The sequence below is a fragment of the Calliphora vicina genome, chromosome 2, assembly GCF_958450345.1.
Source record: "Calliphora vicina chromosome 2, idCalVici1.1, whole genome shotgun sequence".
NCBI classification, from domain to species: Eukaryota; Metazoa; Arthropoda; class Insecta; order Diptera; family Calliphoridae; genus Calliphora; species Calliphora vicina.
The window spans coordinates 56,813,575-56,835,480 of NC_088781.1; the positions used below are offsets into that span (position 1 = coordinate 56,813,575).

The 21,906-nt window shown below is 29.6% G+C and overlaps 2 protein-coding genes across 2 annotated transcripts in view; both read right to left on the reverse strand.

Annotated features, from left to right (window-relative positions):
• Positions 1–2,352, reverse strand: part of LOC135951599 (uncharacterized) — a 57,151-nt gene extending 54,799 nt beyond the window's left edge. Inside the window, exon 1 of the mRNA XM_065501282.1 lies at positions 2,228–2,352. The gene's annotated coding sequence lies outside the window, so the exon portion shown is untranslated. The remainder of the gene's footprint in view (positions 1–2,227) is intronic.
• A 9,830-nt stretch (positions 2,353–12,182) lies between these two features.
• On the reverse strand, positions 12,183–18,475 carry LOC135951135 (uncharacterized). Its single transcript, XM_065500719.1, has 5 exons — positions 18,215–18,475; positions 16,816–17,137; positions 13,090–13,166; positions 12,615–13,029; positions 12,183–12,542 (listed from the first exon to the last, which is right to left on the reverse strand). The coding sequence occupies exons 1-5, from the start codon at positions 18,457–18,459 to the stop codon at positions 12,324–12,326; spliced, it is 1,278 nt and encodes a 425-aa protein (XP_065356791.1). The 5' UTR covers positions 18,460–18,475; the 3' UTR covers positions 12,183–12,323.
• Between the last annotated feature and the right edge of the window lie 3,431 nt (positions 18,476–21,906).

Below are 21,906 nucleotides of genomic sequence, written 5' to 3' on the forward strand. Positions count from 1 at the left end.
TTTTAATTTGGAATGTTGCAAAGAGACAATGATGCGATAATCCTGTTTATCTTGCGGTTGGATTGCTTGTATAGCAGTTTTTTCTATAGAAAATTATTTGTACTTTTCTATTGCAGATAATTGTCTGCATAAGAGTTTTTTCTATAAAAAATTCTATCGAAAACATTGTAAACAAAAGTTTTATTTAACAATAATAATATAAATAACAGTATTTTCTACCGAATTTTTTTTTATATATCAATTTATTCTATAGACATTTGTGTACAGATAACAGTTTTATCTATACACAATATATTTCAAAATGTTGTTGAAACAGTTTTTTCAATACAAAGTTATCTGTATAACAGTTTTTTTATTGAAAACATTGTGAATAAAAGTTTTATCTATCAAAAATTTTATAACAGTATTTTCTATCGAAATTTGTTTGTATACCAGATTTTTCTATAGACATTTTTTTATAACAATTCTATCTATACACAATCTATTTAAAATTGTTTGTATAACAGTTTTTTCTATACAAAATTATATGTATAACAGTTTTCCTATCGAAAACGTTGTGAATAAAAGTTTTATCTATTAAAAATTTTATGTATAACAGTATTTTCTAGTGAAATTTTTAGTATAACAGTTTATTATAGATTTTTTGTATAACAATTTTATCTATACACAATCAATTCAAAATTGCTTGTATAACAGTTTTTTCCATACAAAATTATCTGTATAACAGTTGTTCTATCGAAAATATTGCGAAAAAAAGTTTTATCTATCAACAATATTGTATATAACAGACTTTTGTAGCGATATTGTGTTGTATAACAGTTTTTCTACAGACATTTTTGTACAATTTTGTGTATAAAAGTTTTTTCTATTGAGAATTTTGTATACAGAGATGAAAATAATTTAAAATGTTAATTTAGTACTGTGAGGGTGAAAAAAGCTCTATTTGAATTTTTTTATTTCGAACAAAAATTTAATATTCCATCTGAGACAGGATTTTTAGTTGTAATCTTTGTAAAAAATGCTAAATTAAAAAACATGGAATTTCCATATTCCATAAAATTTATTAGATATTTAATTAAATAATAGGATTAACAACTACAATCCATTGAATTCTGTATATTTTTGTATAATTTCCAAATTTACATAAAATAATCTTTAAAAAATAAATTAATAATAAGTATAGTTTAGTATAATTCTGAAGATTATTGAATGTTTTGTAATAAAAAAATTGTTTTAAACGATCTCAATAAAATATAGTCTGTCTAAGAGCAGTTTCATCAGCTCCTAATAAATGTAAACTGAACGATCTATCTAAGTTATCGGGAAACAGTTTTTGGTGACCTTGTTGTATGGTTGTGACCTTTAAGCTTTCTCAATGAGAATTTTTTAAACAACTTTGTGGGCGTTTCCGTTAATAATATACCTACATTTTATAAATAAAAAACACTTTTAATCTTATGAAATACGTAGATTTTTGAAACAGGGTAGTTTGGATTTTGCTCATTAATAAAAAAAATTATAATTTTTCTTTAAATCGCAAGTCATAATTGGACATTTCACGTTACAGATTGCAATTTCACGTTCATAATAAGTTTTTGTTCACCAAAATTATTTCTAAAGAATTTTTTCCTTTAGAAAGAAAATATTTATTACATTTTCATAATTCTAAAGAATTCAGAAAAAGTTAATTTCTTTCTGCATTTTAAATGCATTTTAAAATTAGTTTTAAATTTTATTTTTTATTCATATTGAATTCAGTTTTTTTCGAAATGTTTATTTTTGCACTTTAGATTTTATGATTTGTTTTCATATTCTAAAAACTTAGAATTATTTTAATTTTATAAATAAGACTTGTTGTTTAGAAGCTCTTTATTTCATTTGTTTAGAGCTCGTCCTAAATATATGTATATTTGTTATATATTTGCTATTCGGTTCCAGAGTTTGGTATTTTTCTCCAATGACACTTTATATTTAAAATATAATTTCTATGAATTTGAGGTTAATTAATTAGTTTAGAAAGTATTTTAAGCCATTAACACATTTTGGTTGCAAACAAATTTAACATTGACTTTTATTTGTTTGATTCTGAAAATGAAATCTCAAAACTTTTTAACACCATACAATATTTTTTGGTAATTTAACCATATAAATTTAAATAAAACACTGAAAATTTGTTGCATTCAATATATTTTATTTTTTCAAATTAAGTTTTTTATTTCACACTCACCTCACAATTTATCTAATTATTAATTTTTTTGTTGTACAAAAAGTGTATAAAAATATAAAATCCTTAATTTTTTAAAAACTAAATGTTCGTTTGATATTATAATTTAGTTTTTTGTTCGAGTTTGTTTTTTTTATAATTTAAATTTAACCGTCAACGTTATTAACGCGCCGATGTCTTCGAATGCACTGAAACACAGTGGTTGCATTACTTTGTAAATGTAGTCTATTCGTCTAAAGAAAAAGTGGCTAAAAAAAATATAAAAAAATATTCATTCACAGCAACAACAGCAGCAGCAATAGAAGCAACAACAAACGCTTTAGGAAAATACAAAACAGAATTCGTATAATTCGTGTGTATAACGACGAACATTTAAACATTTATTGTTTTAGTTAAATGTGGCCGTAGTTGTGTTTCTGTTTTTGGTTTGTCAAAAAAAAAAAACCAAAAAACTCACTTCAACTGGATTTATTTAGAGCGCAGAGACTAAGAGATCGAATGAGGGATGACATTAAACAGGTCTAAGTGTCATTGCGAATGCATGCGAAATGCCCTCTAACTTGTAGTTGCAGTTAACATTGTTTACTTTTTGTTTTAAACTGGGACAGTGTTAATTTATGTATTAATATGTTCCTGATAAGAGCCATACTGGTAAATGAGTCTTCTTCTTTTCAAACGAAACTTTACCGAGCATAAATGTAGTATGCACAAGTCAGTTTTAAACACTCTTTTTAAATATAATTTAAAAAAAAATTATAAAAATGCTTAAAAATTGATCTTAGCCCACATAAGCGAAACTCTTGATTATCGTTAAAATCTCTATATACATCATGGTATCGAAATAAAATACACCACAATTAAGTTTTATGTACGAGGGCAGGTCAATAAATCTGTGACATTTTGAATGAATCACACGTTTTTGAGGAAGGCTTTCCCATACCCAAGTGATCATTAAAACTTTAAACCACTTAACCACTTTCAATCTCCGATCGGCCAACATCATATCGTGAATTATTTCAATTGTTTCGGGTTTTACCACAAAAAATAATGGTTAATGAGCACACAAATTCACTTTTTACATTTTCTCCTCAAGTCACGCGGTAGTCTGATATAAATGTCTGTCACAAACACCCAAATTAATGACGCAGCTTGTTCAAATTTCGACAGAAGTTGACAGGAGCAGTGTTGCCCTTTCAGTTAAGGGGCGGGAAATACAAAATTTTGTCTTGACATTCAAAAGGGGCTCCTCATGCAAAACACAATGATTACATTTTAGTTTGTCAATTTGGGTAAAAGAATTAAGATAATAAAACAAGTAAGAAAGTATGGTCGGTCAAGCCCTACACTAAGTAAAAGAGCAAAAACATTTTTCTTTTAAAATTTCTATAATTTATATTTTTGAGTTATTTTCGGATGGGGGCTACACAGTGGTCCAAATGCTCAATCTAGCCGGAAAAAAGTCTTTTGAAAAGCCGTATCGACATAAAACTTTGTACGTTTGAGAAAAAAAAATTTTTTGGGCATGAATGTATGTTTTTGTTTGTACATTTTTATACCCTACACCACCATAGTGGGGAGGGTATTATGCATTTGTGCAGATGTTTGTAACGCCCAAAAATATTAGTCTAACACCCACCTTAAAGTATACCGATCGACTTAGAATCACTTTCTGAGTCGATTAAATTTGGTACATATTATTTTTTGGGCTCAAGGACCAAGCCTATTGAAACTGGCTGAAATCGGTCCACTATTTCACCTAGCCCCCATACAAATGTCCTCCCGAAATTGGACTTTATCGGTCATAAATGTTTAATTTATATATGTATCTCCACAAATTCCGCTCCAAATAAGTTTTATATATACAAGATTCATGTCACCAAAGTTTGTTACGATCGGTCCATAATTAGTCATAGCTCCCATATAGACCCGCTTCCGAAAATCACTTTAACGTGCATAAATCGCTTAAAAATGTTGGTAAACACACAAAATTCAACATAGTTAACTTTAATATAGACATAAATCACACGACCTAATTTCATGGTGATCGGTCCATAATTGGTCATAGCTCCCATAATAATATTGAAATTTTAAAAGAAAAATGTTTTTGCTCTTTTACTTAGTGTAGGGTATTATATGGTCGGGCTTGACCGACCATACTTTCTTACTTGTTTCTTTGTGGGTTTGTTTGAAGCCTATAAATGGCGAAACGGCTGGACCGATTTTCCTGAAATTTGCACACCGTCTTTCTGTACACAGAAAAAAAAAATTCATAATTGGAATGAATTTTGTAATAAATATTATTAATCGAACTTGACTTTTTTTTCCCAAACTTTTTTCATTCAGATTAAGAACATGTTCATAAATATTATAAAATTGTTCATGACGGAAATTTTTGCTTTTTTTGCATAAATTTAATAATATTTTATAATAAATTGCATTATCTAATGAATTAATTCAAAACTATTTGCATAATAGCCATATATTGGCCAATATTTTAAGATGAATCAACAATATCTGAAAATTAAAAATACGTATCATTAAACATAATGAAATATAAATAAACATTAAGCATATCATCCCCTTAAAAAGATTTAATCAATTTCGCGCATATTTGCTCATTTTGTAGCTGAAAATCATAAAAATAAATAAAAAATTTTCCAAGGAAAATTTCAAACACTTTTCAACAACATAAAATATAAATGAAATTGAAATTATATTCTTCAAGCCTTCTAGATTTAATTTGACTATTCACAAAATCTTAATATTTAAGAAATTATTTATAAATGTTATGAATTGAAATCAATGAAATCAAATCATAATATTTATGTTGAAACTTTTTTCTGTGTATGTGTGGAAGGAATTAAAGGATACCATTCATTAAAAAATTTAAGATGGGCGAAATGCCACGCCAACCTTAAAAATAAAAATACAGCTCCTTCCTTGTAAGGGACATGTTAAACTCTAAATAAAATAAAAATCGTGGAGGCAAAAAGTGGCAGTTAATTTTTTACACATTAAAAAGCTACATATATATAGATGACGACAACATAAAAACTAAAGCTTAACTCTGTTAAATTACCATCTGAAATTCTAATATAATTTGGACATTGAACAAAAATTTCACATTTAAAACATACATAGTTGCATTTTTTTCTAAACAAAACATATTTTATGAAAAATTTAAACAGTGATTTTTACTCTTACCTTTCTTATATTAATTACATCAACAATTTTTTTTTCATTGTTCTTATTATTTTTTGACGACAATTTCACACTTAAATGTTGCTTGAGATATTAATTTTTTAACAAAGTAGCAATTACTTGTTTTTGAAGCAATGTACCAATGCTAGTGTAGCTATTTAAAGAAAAAAAAATATGCCGTTATGTACTATGGACACTTGTCAACATATTACCATACAAACAATTTGCTTTTGAAACATTTAAAAAAAATACTTTTTTCCGGCTAGATTGAGCATTTGGACCACTCTAGGCTATGACCAATTATGGACCGATCACCATGAAACTAGGTCGTGTAATTTATGTCTATATGAAAGTGTACTATGTGGAATTTAGTGAGTATACCAACATTTTTAAGCGATTTATGCACGTTAAAGTGATTTTCGGAAGCGTGTCTATATGGGAGCTATGACTAATTATGGACCGATCGCAAAAAACTTTGGTGACATGAATTTTGTATATATAAAACTTATTTGGAGCGCAATTTGTGGAGTTACATTTATAAATTAAAAATTTATGACCGATAAAGTGCAATTTCGGAAGGACATTTGTATGGGGGCTAGGTGAAATAATAGACCGATTTCAGCCAGTTTCAATAGCCTTGGGCCGAAAAAATAATATGTACCAAATTTGATCGCAATATCTTAAAAATTACGACCTGTACTCTGCGCACAAGGTTTACATGGACAGCCAGCCAACCAGACGGACGGACGGACGGCCGACATCGTTTAATCGACTCAGAAAATGATTCTAAGTCGATCGGTATACTTTAAGGTGGGTGTTAGACTAATATTTTTTGGCGTTACAAACATCTGCACAAACGCATAATACCCTCCACACTATGGCTTTGTTTTGAGATATCCAAGAATAAAGGATATTTTCCGATTTTGGAGGTCCTCTTGCTAAGAAGTTGTACTTTTTATAAAGCTAAAACTGAATCGAACAGCAAATAACTCTGAATCTATGGGAATATATAAATTTCTTTTTTACCATAAAATACTGAAATGTTTTAGAAAGTATCAAATGCTGGAGTACAAAGGTACTTTTAGATATGAAATAGTGTCAAAAAAAACACAATCGTATCAACTTTTTCATCCCTACTCGTCACTAACGTTATAATGTTCGCTCAAATTGATAAAGTTTTATCATTTGGACGTACTGTTCAATCGTGTAACTTGCATTAAACATGGCCGATATCAACATCGACTTTACTGTAAAACCCTATACATATTAATTTATTATTCTTGAGTATACTTGTTATGATTGAACAATATTACTCATACGCTGCACAGTTCGGCAGAATCAAAATATTTTTAAAATTAATGTGCAACTTCTAACTGGCTAAACCGATTGATTTAAAATTTCGCACGGGCGTATTCCAATTTATTTTTGTACGACGGACCATAATGACCTCATTGGACCCGGCGCACAGTGTCAGTTTTTTGCTAATTTAGGGGGACTAAAATCAAATTTTTGTTTGTGTTTTTTTTTTCTTTAGTTCCAACTCAGTATGAGAGACAATTGTTCAAATAATAAATAAATACATACATATCAAAGTGAAGAAATGTGAATCAAAACAAGTAAGAGAACTATATTCGGTCGTGCCAATTATAGGCCGATCATCATAGAATTAGGTATAGCGATTTTGGTATATATGGGGATTATTTATGCTAATTTAAGTGATTTTCGGAAGTGAACTTTATATGGGGGATTTGGTCAAATATGGGCCGATCCACAAAAAATTTAGTGTTGTGATTTCTTTTAGCACGAAACTTATTTTTGCTGAATTTTGTATGGATACTGCAATTCTGAAGGCATTTATAGACTATAGAACCATATTTCTTGAAGAAATTTGTATGGGGACTAGGAGAAATCATGAACCGATTATTATAATGTTCACCAAAGTTAGTTCATTTATTATAAAAATAACGTGTGTAATGTTTTATGGAATTATCTGCAATATATTTACACAAGTAACCAAAAATATGATAAAATTATCCATTTTTTAGGTAGTCTCACATTTTGGTTCATAACTCTGGTTCCACTGAACCGATTTTGCTGATTTTCAATACCAAACTGCTTAGGAGAACAATAAACATTTTGCTTGCAAGTTTACCAATTTTGTTTGTCTATTTTGGACGTGAGCGTGTTTTACAGAGACAGACGGACATAGCTCAATCAAACTTAGAATTTCATAATGATCAATAATATGGGGCATTTCATATTTTCCTTGAACACCTATTTGGTCGCTTAGTGGGATGCGAGTGGGATATCTATCAAAATAAATATTTTGTAACTCAAAACATAAAATTTTTGACTTTTTTCGCAAAATCAAAAACTTTGTTGACTTTTTTTTTTTTTTTTTTTTTTTTTTTTCAAAATGGACCCTTTTTTATTTTTTTTTTAGCTCAAACAAAAGCTTAGATATTTTCCTTGAAGACCCTTTTGGTCGCTTAGTACGATGCGAGTGGGATATTTATCAAAATAAATATTTTTAACTCAAGACTTACAATTTTTGACTTTTTTTTTTTAGTCAAGAGTTACAAAACATTTATTTTGATATATATCCCACTAACCGACCTAAGCCATCTAAAAGGAATAGACATAAGCTTTCTTTATAGCAAAAAAAAAATATTTATTTTGATAGATATCCCACTCGCATCCTACTAAGTGACCAAAAGGGTCTTCAAGGAAAATATGTAAGCTTTTGTTTGAGCTAAAAAAAAATAAAAAGGGGTCCATTTTGAAAAAAAAAAGTCAACATAGTTTTTGATTTTGCGAAAAAAGTAAAAAATTTTATGTTTTGAGTTACAAAATATTTATTTTGATAGATATCCCACTAAGCGACCAAATAGGTGTTCTAGGAAAATATCTAAGCTTTATTTTAAGAAAAACAGGGCCCATTTTAAAAAAGTTTTATTTTTTTCGGAAAAAAAAATATTAAAATTTTTGTATTTTTTTTTTTAAATATTTTTTTTGAAAGATTGAAGAAAGAGCTATCTAAACTATTTGGAACAGATTTTGCTAAGAACAATAGGTAATAAGTTACATGGATAAGAAAAAAACACCTGCTTGACCAAAATGTCAAACTTTGACCCCCTCTAACTCGGAGAGTTCTCGACCGATCTTGTTGAAAAATTGTATCTGAGTTACTATCCAATATAACTAACCTTGGTTCATACCGATCGGAATACATCGATTTCGAAAGTTGGTTCACTTGACATGAAATGCCCCATATTTATAATTTGTTGGGTCTCAGATGATTATTTCTCAATGTTACACACGGAATTAAAAACTTATATATACCCCATTCACCACTTATGGTGGTGGAGGGTATAAAAAGTACCATTAGGAGAAAAAGTACAATTTTCTTTTTCACTCCATTTTCGGTTTTTCGGGAGTGGACCTTATATAGGAGCTATGGTTAAATATGTACCTATATTCACATAATTAAGTAGTATGATTACTGGATACAAATTACTGATCTGTGTGTAATTTCATTTTGATATCGATATGTTTTAAATATTTATTAAGGTTAATTTCTTTTTCGGAAATGGTCCTTATGGGTGCGCTATGCTTATTCATTCACTACTTTTGGTGGTAGAGGGTATAAAATGACTGATGCTGTTTACATTTTTATTATCAGTGATATTGATATAAATAATGTTTCAAAACAAGATTTGGCTCCGTTACAGCAAAAGGTACAAACTTTTTGTAAAAATTTATCGTTAACCCTTTAATTTTGCCAATTGTCTACATTCTAGTTCAACTTAATTTTAGACGAATATAAGCTTGATACTAATTCAGATTCTAATTCAGAAAAATCAAATGGAGTACGAAAAGTTTCAGTTAACGAAATTCTAAATCAAACTAAAGCTAAATGAAATATAATAAATAATAATCAACTAAATATTTGATACTTTATAAAAAATAAAAGTAAAAATCATGCATTTAAGGGTTAAGGTGGCACAAATCTCTCGGAAAAATTAACGACTTTTTCAATCAATATTTTGTCCGAATGACAAAAAATTATTCAGTTTTTTCCTTGTTTTAATAGGCGGCAACCCCAAAAATATTCACTATTACAAAAATCAAGCAAGTAAGAAAGTATGGTCGGTCAAGCCCGACCATATAATACCCTACACTAAGTAAAAGAGCAAAAACATTTTTCTTTTAAAATTTCAATGATTTATATGGTCGGTCAAGCCCGACCATATAATACCCTACACTAAGTAAAAGAGCAAAAACATTTTTCTTTTAAAATTTCAATGATTTATATTTTTGAGTGATTTTCGGAAGTGGACCTTATATGGGGGCTATGATCAATTATGGACCGATCACCATGAAATTAGGTCGTGTGATTTATGTCTATATGGAAGTTTACTATGTTGAATTTTGTGAGTATACCAACATTTTTAAGCGATTTATGCACGTTAAAGTGATTTTCGTAAGCGGGTCTAAATGCGAGCTATGACTAATTATGGACCGATCGTAACAAAATTTGGTGACATGAATTTCGTATATTCAAAACTTATTTGGAGCGCAATTTGTTGAGATACATTTATAAATTAAAAATTTATGACAGATAAAGTCCAATTTCGGAAGGACATTTGTTTGGGGGCTAGGTGAAATAATGAACCGATTTCAGCCAGTTTCAATAGGCTTGGTCCTTGGGCCGAAAAATAATATGTACCAAATTTGATCGAAATATCTTCAAAATTGCGACCTGTACTCTGCGCACAAAGTTTATATGGACAGCCAGCCAGCCAACCAGACGGACGGACGGACATCGTTTAATCGACTCAGAAAGTGATTCTAAGTCGATCGGTATGCTTTAAGGTGGGTATTAGACTAATATTTTGGGAGTTACAAACATCTGCACAAACGCATTATATCCTCCCCACTATGGTGGTGTAGGGTATAAAAACCCAGCTGTGAGTGCGCATGAAAAACTCTTAACCCTCCGTTAGTCGCAATCATTTTCAATCGAGACTAGTCGAAATGTATCAAATTGATATCAATAAAAGAAAGGCGCGTTTGAAAATAATCTCTTCACTTTTTATTTCGAAAACATAAAAACAATATTAAATTCAAGGTATTTAAAAGAATAATACAAATAAAATTGCAGTGTATATATATTTTTATCAAAAAATTGCTTAGGTGTTTAAAAAAATTTACAATAAAAAAATTTTGCCTGAATGAACTAGAACATTTGCGAGTAACGCAGGGTTAAATTATAAATTCCAGCCATAGCTGTCCAAAATTTTGGCTGAAATTAATTATGGTCTAAAAAGTAGCTGAAATTACCCAGTGTGCACAGGTATGGACAAATTTTAAGATGTATTGACATATTCCACCTTAATAAAATACTAAAGATAAATTCTTACGTTATTATAATTTATTTAAACTTTATAATATGAAATTTGAACATGATGTACAAATAATATATAGTGGGGAGGGTATTATGCGTTTGTGCAGATGTTTGTAACGCCCAAAAATATTAGTCTAATACCCACCTTAATGTATACCGATCGACTTAGAATCATTTTCTTGTGCGCAGAGTAGAGGTCGCAATTTTGAAGATATTTCGATCAAATTTGGTACATATTATTTTTTCGGCCTAGGGAAGAAGCCTATTGAAACTGGCTGAAATCGGTACATTATTTCACCTAGCCCCCATGCAAATGTCCTTCCGAAATTGGACTATATCGGTCATAAATGTTTAATTTATAAATGTATCTCCACAAATTCCGCTCCAAATAAGTTTTATATTTACAAAATTCATGTCACCAAATTTTGTTACGATCGGTCCATAATTAGTCATAGCTCCCATATAGACCCGCTTCCGAAAATCACTTTAACGTGCATAAATCGCTTAAAAATGTTGGTATACTCACAAAATGCAACATATGTAGTAAACTTTCATATAGACATAAATCACACGACCTAATTAAGGCCCCCTGTTAAGGCGTAATCCTTAACCAGCGTTCATAATCTAAATAATGAATTTTTTTTAATACAAAATGAATTTTAATATTATATATTTAAGTCTTAGTTTAAGCTACTTTTACTCTATTACATTGTAATAGAATTACATTAGCTTTGTAGGGAAAAATATTATCCTTAAAGTTCAATCCCTACAAAATATGGTTTTTGAATTTCCGTTTTTCAAGTTATGTTTCATTGGAAAAAATCTGAAGAGGCAGCACGACGTGCTATGAATAAAAAACCTGTATAATTCGAAAAGTTCCTGACTGATCTTTGTTTTCTACCATAAAAAACCGATGGCTATAATCAGGAGGAATTTAAGAAAAACAATTTCGACGAAATTGAGTATCATTTTTAATATTTCACCATACAAAGGTTCCTGGAAGTGAACACCTCCATATAAGGCCCACTTCCGAAAATCACTCAATAATATAAATTATTGAAATTTTAAAAGAAAAATGTTTTTGCTCTTTTACTTAGTGTAGGGTATTATATGGTCGGGCTTGACGGACCATACTTTCTTACTTGTTTTTAGTGCAGATGAGAATGAATAACGGTTATTCACACACAAATTCATATTAGATCTTTTATAAAACTTGGAAAAGTGAAAATATCTTTACACAGCTAAATTTCTCTTAGCGTGTAATATTTTCCGCATTTTCCTATAATGTGTTTTCAATTCCAAGTCCAGATTGACATTAAAGAAATGTCTATCTTTCCAATAAATTCCTCATTTATGCACTAAATATTTGTTGAGTATTTATTATTTATTTTAAAAAATAATTACATGAAAATGTATAAGTATTAATTCGCTTTCAAAATATTCTTTTCCGACCCCTTTCATAATTAATGTTCAGTTTGGTAATATAAGTATTTAATTATAGCGTAAGGTAGTTTCAATAACTGGTTGTGGTTTTGTGTCCGTATTTATTGTAGGAAAACCTTCCAAGCGATTTGAAGTTATAACATCCTCGACACTGCAGCAGAAAATGACGCCCAAAGCACTGTAATGAAAAGTTGTGCTGACCTTTTGCAACCAAGGGATTTCTTGGCATTTATCGGCACAAAATATAACATCGTTTTCCGAATAAAACTGTAAATACATATTAAAATAAAACTAAATGAATAATAATAATAATAATGAGTGTTTCATTTGTTTACTGACCTCAAAAAATGGTGAATTGAAACCAATGACTACAATTTCGTCCGAACTATTACTGGTCGAACGTAAATAATTCCAAATATACATTGGTATTTTATGATTTCTATTGTCTATCAATTCCTTTAATGTGTAATACGTGTCGCAGGTCTTAATGATGGGAGCCATTGCGACAGCCGATACTCCCGCCAATATGTCATAGACCTGATTTTGGTTTTCAACTTGTTTTGCCAGGGCCGTTTCATAACGCTTCCAATTGCCCAAACGCAGAGGGGGCCACCAAGCCAAATCAAGTATAGAACCTAGTTGGTTATTAAAATCGTCATACAAAATTGAATTCTGTATGGCGGAACTAAAATTGTATTGGGCATATTTCATCCAATCTTGTATGTCTTTGTGGTCAAAATCGGATTCCCTAACGCTAAAATGATAATGTTAACCATAAAATGATAAGTTATTTATGGTAAATCAAAAATTATACCTCTTCATGGCGAACGTTTCCTTAAGGTATTCCAACTGAATACTGGGCGTATATAAACTGGATAAATCAGTTGGATGCTAAATATGTAAATTTTTAAAATTAAATGAAGATTTAATGTATATTAGTAATGAAGTTAACCAAAATTCACGCAAGATTTGAACCGTATTTGACAAAAAAAGAAAAAACAAGTAAGAGTGCTATATTCGGCTATGCCGAATCTTATATACCCTTCACCTTTGTTGTGGATGCATTATTATTTTTTATAATTAGTATATATGTATGTACATTGCCCACTTTCAGCGTACAGCATCCTAAATTTATCAAGAACACAAAAAACAACAACAACGCCAAACGAAACAGAACACCAAAAGAAAAAACAAAAACAAAATACGCAAGGCAATGAAACCAACACACATCCAAACATACGTTTAATTGTATAAAAAACAACAAAAACGCCAAAAGAAACAAAACACAAAAGAAAAACAAAATACGCAAAGCATGCACATTCAAACATACGATTTGTTGATTTTTTGTCAAAAAATCCAACACACAACCAAACATACGTTTAATTGTATAAAAAACAACAACAACGCCAAAAGAAACAAAACACAAAAAAAAACAAAATACGCAAAGCTTGCACATCCACACAACCAAACAAACGGTTAGTTGTATAAAAAACAACAACAACGCCAAAAGAAACAAAACACAAAAAAAAACAAAATACGCATAGCTTGCACATCCAACCATACGTTTTGTTGTTTTTTTGTCAAAGCATGCAATACATTGTGTTTTTTGATGAAATTTTCAGAGGTTGTCTCGTATTTTTGCTCATATCTCCGTTATTTATGGACGGATTTTGCTGATTTTAAATAGCAAAATTCTCGAAAGCATGTCTGACAGAATTGTTGAAGATTTGGATCCCGGAGATATCTGGGGCCTTCAGAAAATTGATTTCAACAGACAGACAGACGGACAGACAGACAGACAGACAGACAGACGGACATGGCTTAATCGACTCCGCTATCTATAAGGATCCAGAATATATATACTTTATAGGGTCGGAAATGAAAAATGTAGAAATTACAAACGGAATGACAAACTTATATATACCCTTCTCACGAAGCTGAAGGGTATAAAAACAAGTAAGAGTGTTATATTCGGCGGTGCCGTATCTTGTATAGTCACCATTAATATGTGATAGGGATTCCCGGGAATTCCGCAAAATTTTCAATCCTGAAATCCAGGGAAATTGTGCGAGAATTCCCGGAAATTATTTCCTTAGTTTTTTATGATTTTTTTTTTAACTTGACTTTCTCTAAAAGATGCTTAAAGCTCCAAAACAAATTCAGAAGATTCATACAACAAAAAATCAATTTTATGTTTTGAGTTACAAAACATTTATTTTGATAAAATTCTTACTTGATTTTTTTGCCAGTTAAGGTAGGGTCACATATGGCAAATATTTGCTCAAAAAAGCGTAACCACTTTTTTTTAGCACAAATTTGTTTAACGTGTTTACTCTTACAAGTGTTTTGTAAGATCAAACAGCATCAAATAAAATAAAACAAATTTTTTTGTTTTGAATCAACCTAAGTAAAATAAGTTTTTCAAATAAATAAAAGAATTAAAATGTATTTTATTTAGTGGTTACGTCTTTTTCGTCAAATATTTGTCATGTGTGACTCTTAGGGTGGCCCTTAATCAACGAAAGTTGGATTTTGGCCATTCTCACCAGCCAGTTTGGTGAACATTAGGTAAATTGGTTGGGGTTAAGACGTGCCGCAAGCCCTCTGAAGTTTTGAGATGCATTTATAAGGGGAAAAAATGCATTTTTTTCAGTTTTTGTAAAAATGTTGCCATTAAAAAATTACTTTTGCAATTTAATTTAAAAGAATCGAAATGTGTACGTAATTGTCGTTCTAATGAGACATAAAAATCAGAAATTGGTGAAAAGTTTTAAAGTTATTAAAAATTTCGCCAGGCCATTAACGTGTCTCAGGCAACTAGAACAAGAAAGGTAGGAACAAAATTAACATATTTTGATAAATATTAAAATAAAAGCTTATTTTTACTTAAAATATGTCCATATTTACTTGTATATGAGTTTTTGTCTTCGTACGATACCGTTAACCTATTCTTAGGTATGAACAAAAAAATAAAATTTTTTTAACGGCAGTTTCAAAACTCCATTTTCAAATTTTTAAAAATTTTGTTTAACAAATTTCAGAATTTTTTGATCATCTGATTGGGATTTATTAAGAATATAATAGGGAATAAAAAGGTGAAAAAATTGTAAAAATATCTCTTATAGTTTTTCCGTACCTGCGATATAAATTTTGAAATTTTCGAGAAAAACCAATTATTTGGAAATTTTTTGGCGAATGAGCTCTATTTCCTTACTCCTATGAATTTTAAGCAAAACTTATTCAGAATATTATAGTCCAGATAATTCTAAATATACTCTGAAACTTTTACTAAAATCGAAAAACGTTAACCCTTAAATCATGAAGGTCAAAGGTCAAATTTTTCAATATTTGGAATTTCTCTTGGAAATATTTCGAAATGTTGTATATTTTTGGGCCGATTTTGATGAAGTTTAACAAAAATATAACACAAAGCCTAGTATTTACAAAAACAGCAGAAAAATTAAAATTAACCCTATATAGCACTTGGGGTTAAAATGACCCCAAACTTCTAAAACCATAAAAAAATTATGATTTAAAAAGTTTGGGGTCATTTTAGCCCCAAGTGCCATTAAGCGTTACTTTCCATTCTTGTGCTGTTCTTATAAAATCTAGAGTTTATGTTATATTTTTATTAAGTTTCATCAAAATCGGCCCAAATATTTTGTTATCTCTCCATGAAAAATTCCAAATATTGAAAAATTTGACATTTCACCTTCACGATTTAAGGGTTAACGTTTTCCGATTTAGTAAATTTAGAATTATCTGGACTATAATATTCTGAATAAGTTTTGCTTAAAATGCATAAGAGTAAGGAAATAGAGCTCATACGGAAAAACTATAAGAGATATTTTCATAATGTTTTCACGTTTTTATTCCCTATTATATTCTTAATAAATCCCAATTAGATGATCAAAAAATTCTGAAATTTGTTTAACAGAATTTTTAAAAATTTGAAAATGGAGTTTTGAAACTGCCGTTAAAAAAATTTATTTTTTTGTTCATACCTAAGAATAGGTTAACGGTATCCTACGAAGACAAAAACTCATATACAAGTAAATATGGACATATTTTAAGTAAAAATAAGCTTTTATTTTAATATTTATCAAAATATTTTAATTTTGTTCCTACCTTTCTTGTCCTAGTTGCCTGAGACACGTTAATGGCCTGGCGAATTTTTAATAACTTTAACATTTTTTGATCAATTTCTATTTTTTATGTCTCATTAGAACGACAATTACGTACACATTTCGATTCTTTTAAATTAAATTGCAAAAGTTATATTTTAATGTCAAAATTTTTACAAAAACTGAAAAAAATGCATTTTTTCCCCTTGTAAATGCATCTCAAAACTTCATTCTTTAAATAGAAATTGGTCTTAACCCCAACCGATTTACCTAAAATTTTTTCAGGATGATTTTTTTACTAATGTTCACCAAACTGGGTGATGAGAATGGCCAAAATCAAACTTTCGTTTATTAAGGGCCACCCTAGTGACCCTACCTTTAGATTATTAAATATTTAGTATGTAATTTATATTTACCAAATGCTCAGAATTTTTCGGTGCGATTGTGTAGTACAACGATTTAAAAGATAGATTGTGGGTGTCATAACAAATGCCCGCCAGATATTCGTAGTTTGTTGTAGGCGATTCCTTTGGCCTGGCTAAAATATATGAGGTCACATTCGATGGACACCATACAAAATTGTTAGATGTTTCATATAAATTCCATTTTACAGATGAACAAACAAATGAGATATCTCTAGAGTGACCCCTATAATTGCCATTGTTGTCCTTTATATATATATAATTATCATCATCACATTTTATAAAAATTTTATTATTTGTGTTGTATTGACTGGGACTAAAAGCAAATAAGAAAATTAATAATTATGAGTTTAAATCTGATTATAATAAACTAAAAACAAGTAAGTAAGTATGGTCGGTCAAGCCAGACCATATAATACGATAAAGTCCAATTTCGGAAGAACATTTGTATGTGGGCTAGGTAAAATAATGGACCGATCTCAGCCAGTTTCAATAGGCTTGGTCCTTGGGCCGAAAAAATAATATGTACCAAACATGATCGAAATATCTTCAAAATTGCGACCTGTACTGTGCGCACAAGGTTTACATGGACAGCCAGCCAACCAGACTGACGGACGGACGGACATCGTTTAATCGACTCAGAAAATGATTCTAAGTCGATCGGTATACTTTAAGGTGTTAGATTAATATTTTTGGGCGTTACAAACATCTGCACAAACGCATTATACCCTCCCCACTATGGTGGTGTAGGGTATAAATAGTTTAACGAAGCAAAAAAGTGCCATATTATATGTAAAGGATATTGTATAGAAGATAGAAAGCGCATAATAATGCGCTTTCTATCTTTAAATTGATTTTCATGACCTTAAAAAAACCAAAACAATCTCTGGTGTTTACTCAGTTTTGAGGCTGTGTGTATATAATTCTTTGAAATTACAGGCATAAGGGGCCTTGAGATTCCGCCCTCCCCTAGCGTTTAAAGTCCAATTTCAAAAGTGGCGATTAATTCAAAAGCTGAACTTTATCTGTTTCAATCATGTTGGGTTACAGTGCATTAAATAATACATCACAAACTGTTAAAATTACAGTTGTGAGTAACTTACTTTATTGGCAGTGAGCGGTCAAAGTCAAATATTTTTTACAAGTTTTGCGTGCTGTGGTTAAAATTGAAAATTGTGATATTTCGAGAGCTTATATTTTTTGTTAAATCTGTTAAAAGTAGAAATATTAAAATGGAACCATCAACTTCAGGTATTTGAGAACATAAATAAATAATTTTTATTTAGAGACACCTCCACTAAAGGCATAAGAAATTTAAATCGAACTATCCGTTAAAAAGTTACAGATTTATTTCCAATCGAATTCATAATTCTTCTTTTAACTACATACTTACAATTCAAATTTAGTACTGCAATGTGCTTCCAGTTCTTGTTCATTGTGCAAGCTTAAGAAGGTATCCGCATCACTTATTGTTAAATCCACTGTATGTGATCCGATTTTTAGGAACAAATTTGGCCGTAGGGATGTATCTGCATCAAATCGTACCAAACACCCACCCAGTGCAAGTGGTAAAGTATTCAAAATTGAAAATATAATTAAAATTATATTTAAAAATAATTTATTCACTTTTAAAGACATTTTATGCTTTCGCGATTTCGACTGCAACTGATCATTAACGCCTGTAATCTGATTATTTTATAACAAATGAATGTCTTTTCAAAAGGGTATTTTTTAATGATGTGTTCGAATGGAAATAGAAGCTTTTTATTTAGGATGCATTAATTGTTGAAGTTTTGTGGAATCTGATTACGTACATCTACGTATATTTACAAAAATATATCAAACATAATGAAAGTATGTCTCTCTACTTTGTGTCCATCATAAATAACACCTCAAGTCAAAGAACCTACAATCAGCTTGAACTTTGATATACTTTAGTTCTTATCGCAAAATAATAAAAAAAAAATACAAACGCTTATAATTTCATTTGTGAAGTTTCTGTTTATTCAGCATTTTAGTTTCAGTGTAAATATAAGTCATTGTATGCTGCCTTTTTCTGAAGCTGGTGATTGTGGGAGGGACCATTCTTTAAAAAATGTTGGCATTTTTATACCCTTTACCATGAGTGACGATTTCTACATTTTTAATTAACGACCCCATGAAGTATATGGGGGATTTCATGTCAAAAAAGGGCCCACTTTGGAAAAAAGTTAGATTTTGCCAAAAAAAATCAAAAATTATGTGTCTTTAGTTACAAAACATTTATTTTGGAAAAGACCTTCAAGGAAAAGACCTAAGCTTTTTTTGAGCAAAAAGCTATTAAAAAGAAGGTACATTTAAAAAAAAAACGTCAACAAAGTTTTTGATTTTGCAAAAAAAGTCAAATAAAAAGTGCCCATTTTGATAAAATAGTCAAAAAAGTCGGAAAAAAAAATATTAAAACTATTTTATTTTTTAAATACATATTTGTTTTCGAAAGATTGAAAAAATAGAAAAATGAGAATATATTAATATATTTTGAAATCGACAGTTTTCTTTAGAAATTAAATTTGTTTCGAGGTTATCGTGCATCACCAGAAAGTGATGCTGAGTAGACAAATATTTTTGGGTGTTATAAACATCAGCCCAAATACATAACACCCTCCCAACTATGGTGGTATAGGGCATAAAAATTCAAGGTTCTACAATTCAATCTTGACACCTCCTTCATCGCTATTCACTTTTCCTACATCGGACCAGTGTCATCTGCTCAACTGTATGGCTTAGAGTATTTTGCTTAAACTGAACAACAATGTTTGCTGATAATGATAATGGGGTCATAGATCCTGACAATCTTGTTGATAAATAAGAAATATTGAAACAAAATTGAAAATGAGTTTTTTCCCGTTTAATACTTTAGTATATTTGTTTTATATTTTTAATTTTTTTCACCATGAGTGGTAAGGGTTTGTAATTTCTACATTTTTCATTTGCGAACATACATATCGGGGATTTCATGTCATGCGAACCAACTTTTAAAATCGATGTCTTCCGATCGGTACGAAATTTGCACCAAGGACCTATAGATATTAATTCAGACACAATTTTTCAACAAGATCGGTCAAGAACTGTCGGAGTTAGAGGGGGTCAAAATTTGACATTTTGGCCAAACATGTGATTTTTCTCATCCATGTAATTTATTACCTATTGTTCTTAGCAAGATGTGTCCCAAATAGTTTACATAGCTATTTCTTCAATCTTTCGAAAAAAAATATTTAAAAAAAAAAATTAAAAATGTTTAATATTTTTTTCCGAAATAAAAAATTTTTAATATTTTTTTTTCCGAAATCAAAAGCTTTTTTGATTTTTTTTTCAAAATGGGCCCTTTTTTTCTAAAAATAAAGCTTAGATATTTTCCTTGAGGACCTATTTGCTTAGTGGGATGCGAGTTCGATATCTATCAAAAAAATGTTTTAAAAAAAATCAAAAAAAGTTTTTGATTTTGGAAAAAAATATTAAAATTTTTTTTTTTTTTTTAATATTTTTTTCGAAACTTGAAGAAATAGCTATGTTAACTATTTGGGACACATTTTGCTAAGAACAATAGGTAATAAGTTACATGGATGAGAAAAATCACATGTTTGGCCAAAATGTCAAATTTTGACCCCCTCTAACTCCGAGAGTTCTTGACCGATCTTGTTGAAATTGTGTCTGAATTACTATCCAATAGGTCAAACCTTGGTGCAAATTTCATCTCGATCGGAAGACATCGATTTTAGAAGTTGGTTCACTTGACGCAAAATCCCCCATATATATATTCTGGATCGTTGTAGTTAGCGAAGTCGATATAGCCATGTCCGTCTGTCCGTCTGTAAGTTGAAATCAACTTTCCGTAGTCCCCAGATAACTTACAAACATGATTGATACATCAATATATCTGGAATTCTCCCTGCTCGGTTGCTATTTAAAATAATATAAGGAAAAAACCGGGACAACCTCGATTTTTGGCCTATTGTTGATCTATATCTGGATTACTAAGTCATTAATATAGACAATATATATGATATCTAATGACAGATATTTCAAAGTCCATTACAACAATGTATATAAGGTTATAGTAATTTGGACCTACTATGGGTCAAAATCGAGAAAAATATATTTTAACCCGAATTTTTTTTACCAACAATTTTTTTTTGTTATAAATTAATTTTCACTATAATAAATTTATGTTTTTTTAAATTAAAAAAACAATTTCATTTAAAATTTTTTTTAATTTAAGATTTGTATTTTATATTAAAACTTTTGGGTTTGCGGTCAAACTTTGTTTTGCCGAAAATTTATCAAAATTTTTTAGATCTCAAATTAGCGATCGTTATAAGATGAACCAAAATTAAAATTTCAATTCTAGATTAAATTAAACAATTTTCGAATTCAATTGAATTCAGTATTTTTTCTAAATGTTCGAGATCTCCTCATGGCTCTGTTCTGAATTTGATATATATGTTTATTCGTGCAATGGCTCTTCTTTAAGGAAAATCTTAGGAAAATGGAAGATGGCTTTTTTGAGATATCCTTTGTTTATGGTCGAATTATTTATGAGAACCAGATTTCTAGAAAAAACTTTAAAATCTACGATTAATTTGATTTAATATGAGATCAGAAATTTTAGAATATTTTTAACAGTTGTAAAGTTATTAACAGTTTTCTTTAAGTATGTACGCATCTATTACAAATCTATTGAACTTAGAAAATTCTGGAAAACTTCAAATTGTGTATGGCAATCGTAAACATGTATACCAAATATTATCGAATTTAGGAGAGTAAAGGTGCAAACATTTATTTTTTTTATCTACATTTTACATTTTTTATCGACATAATACAGAAACAAAAATAATACATATACTTTAATTAATAGTTCTGAGTAATACTAACTTTAAAAAATCATAACATTTAATGATTGACATCCTTGACGAGATCTTAGTTTAATGCAAAAGTTTCCCGCCATTGGAAATGCTCTCTCGCATTCTGATGAATGCCAACGTGTTTTAGCATATCGATTATATTAATATTGTTACGAAATTGTACTTGAATTCAAATATAACGATT

What these genes read in the sequence shown, in the direction of transcription:
- LOC135951135 (XM_065500719.1), bottom strand. Translation starts at nt 18,459, where the DNA reads ATGTCTTTAAAAGTGAATAAATTATTTTTAAATATAATTTTAATTATA. An exon ending in TGCAGTACTAAATTTGAATT is followed by an intron (nt 17,138 to 18,214) that starts GTAAGTATGTAG and finishes ATTTGCTTTTAG; the next exon opens with TCCCAGTCAATACAACACAA. An exon ending in CGAAAAATTCTGAGCATTTG is followed by an intron (nt 13,167 to 16,815) that starts GTAAATATAAAT and finishes TTACATATTTAG; the next exon opens with CATCCAACTGATTTATCCAG.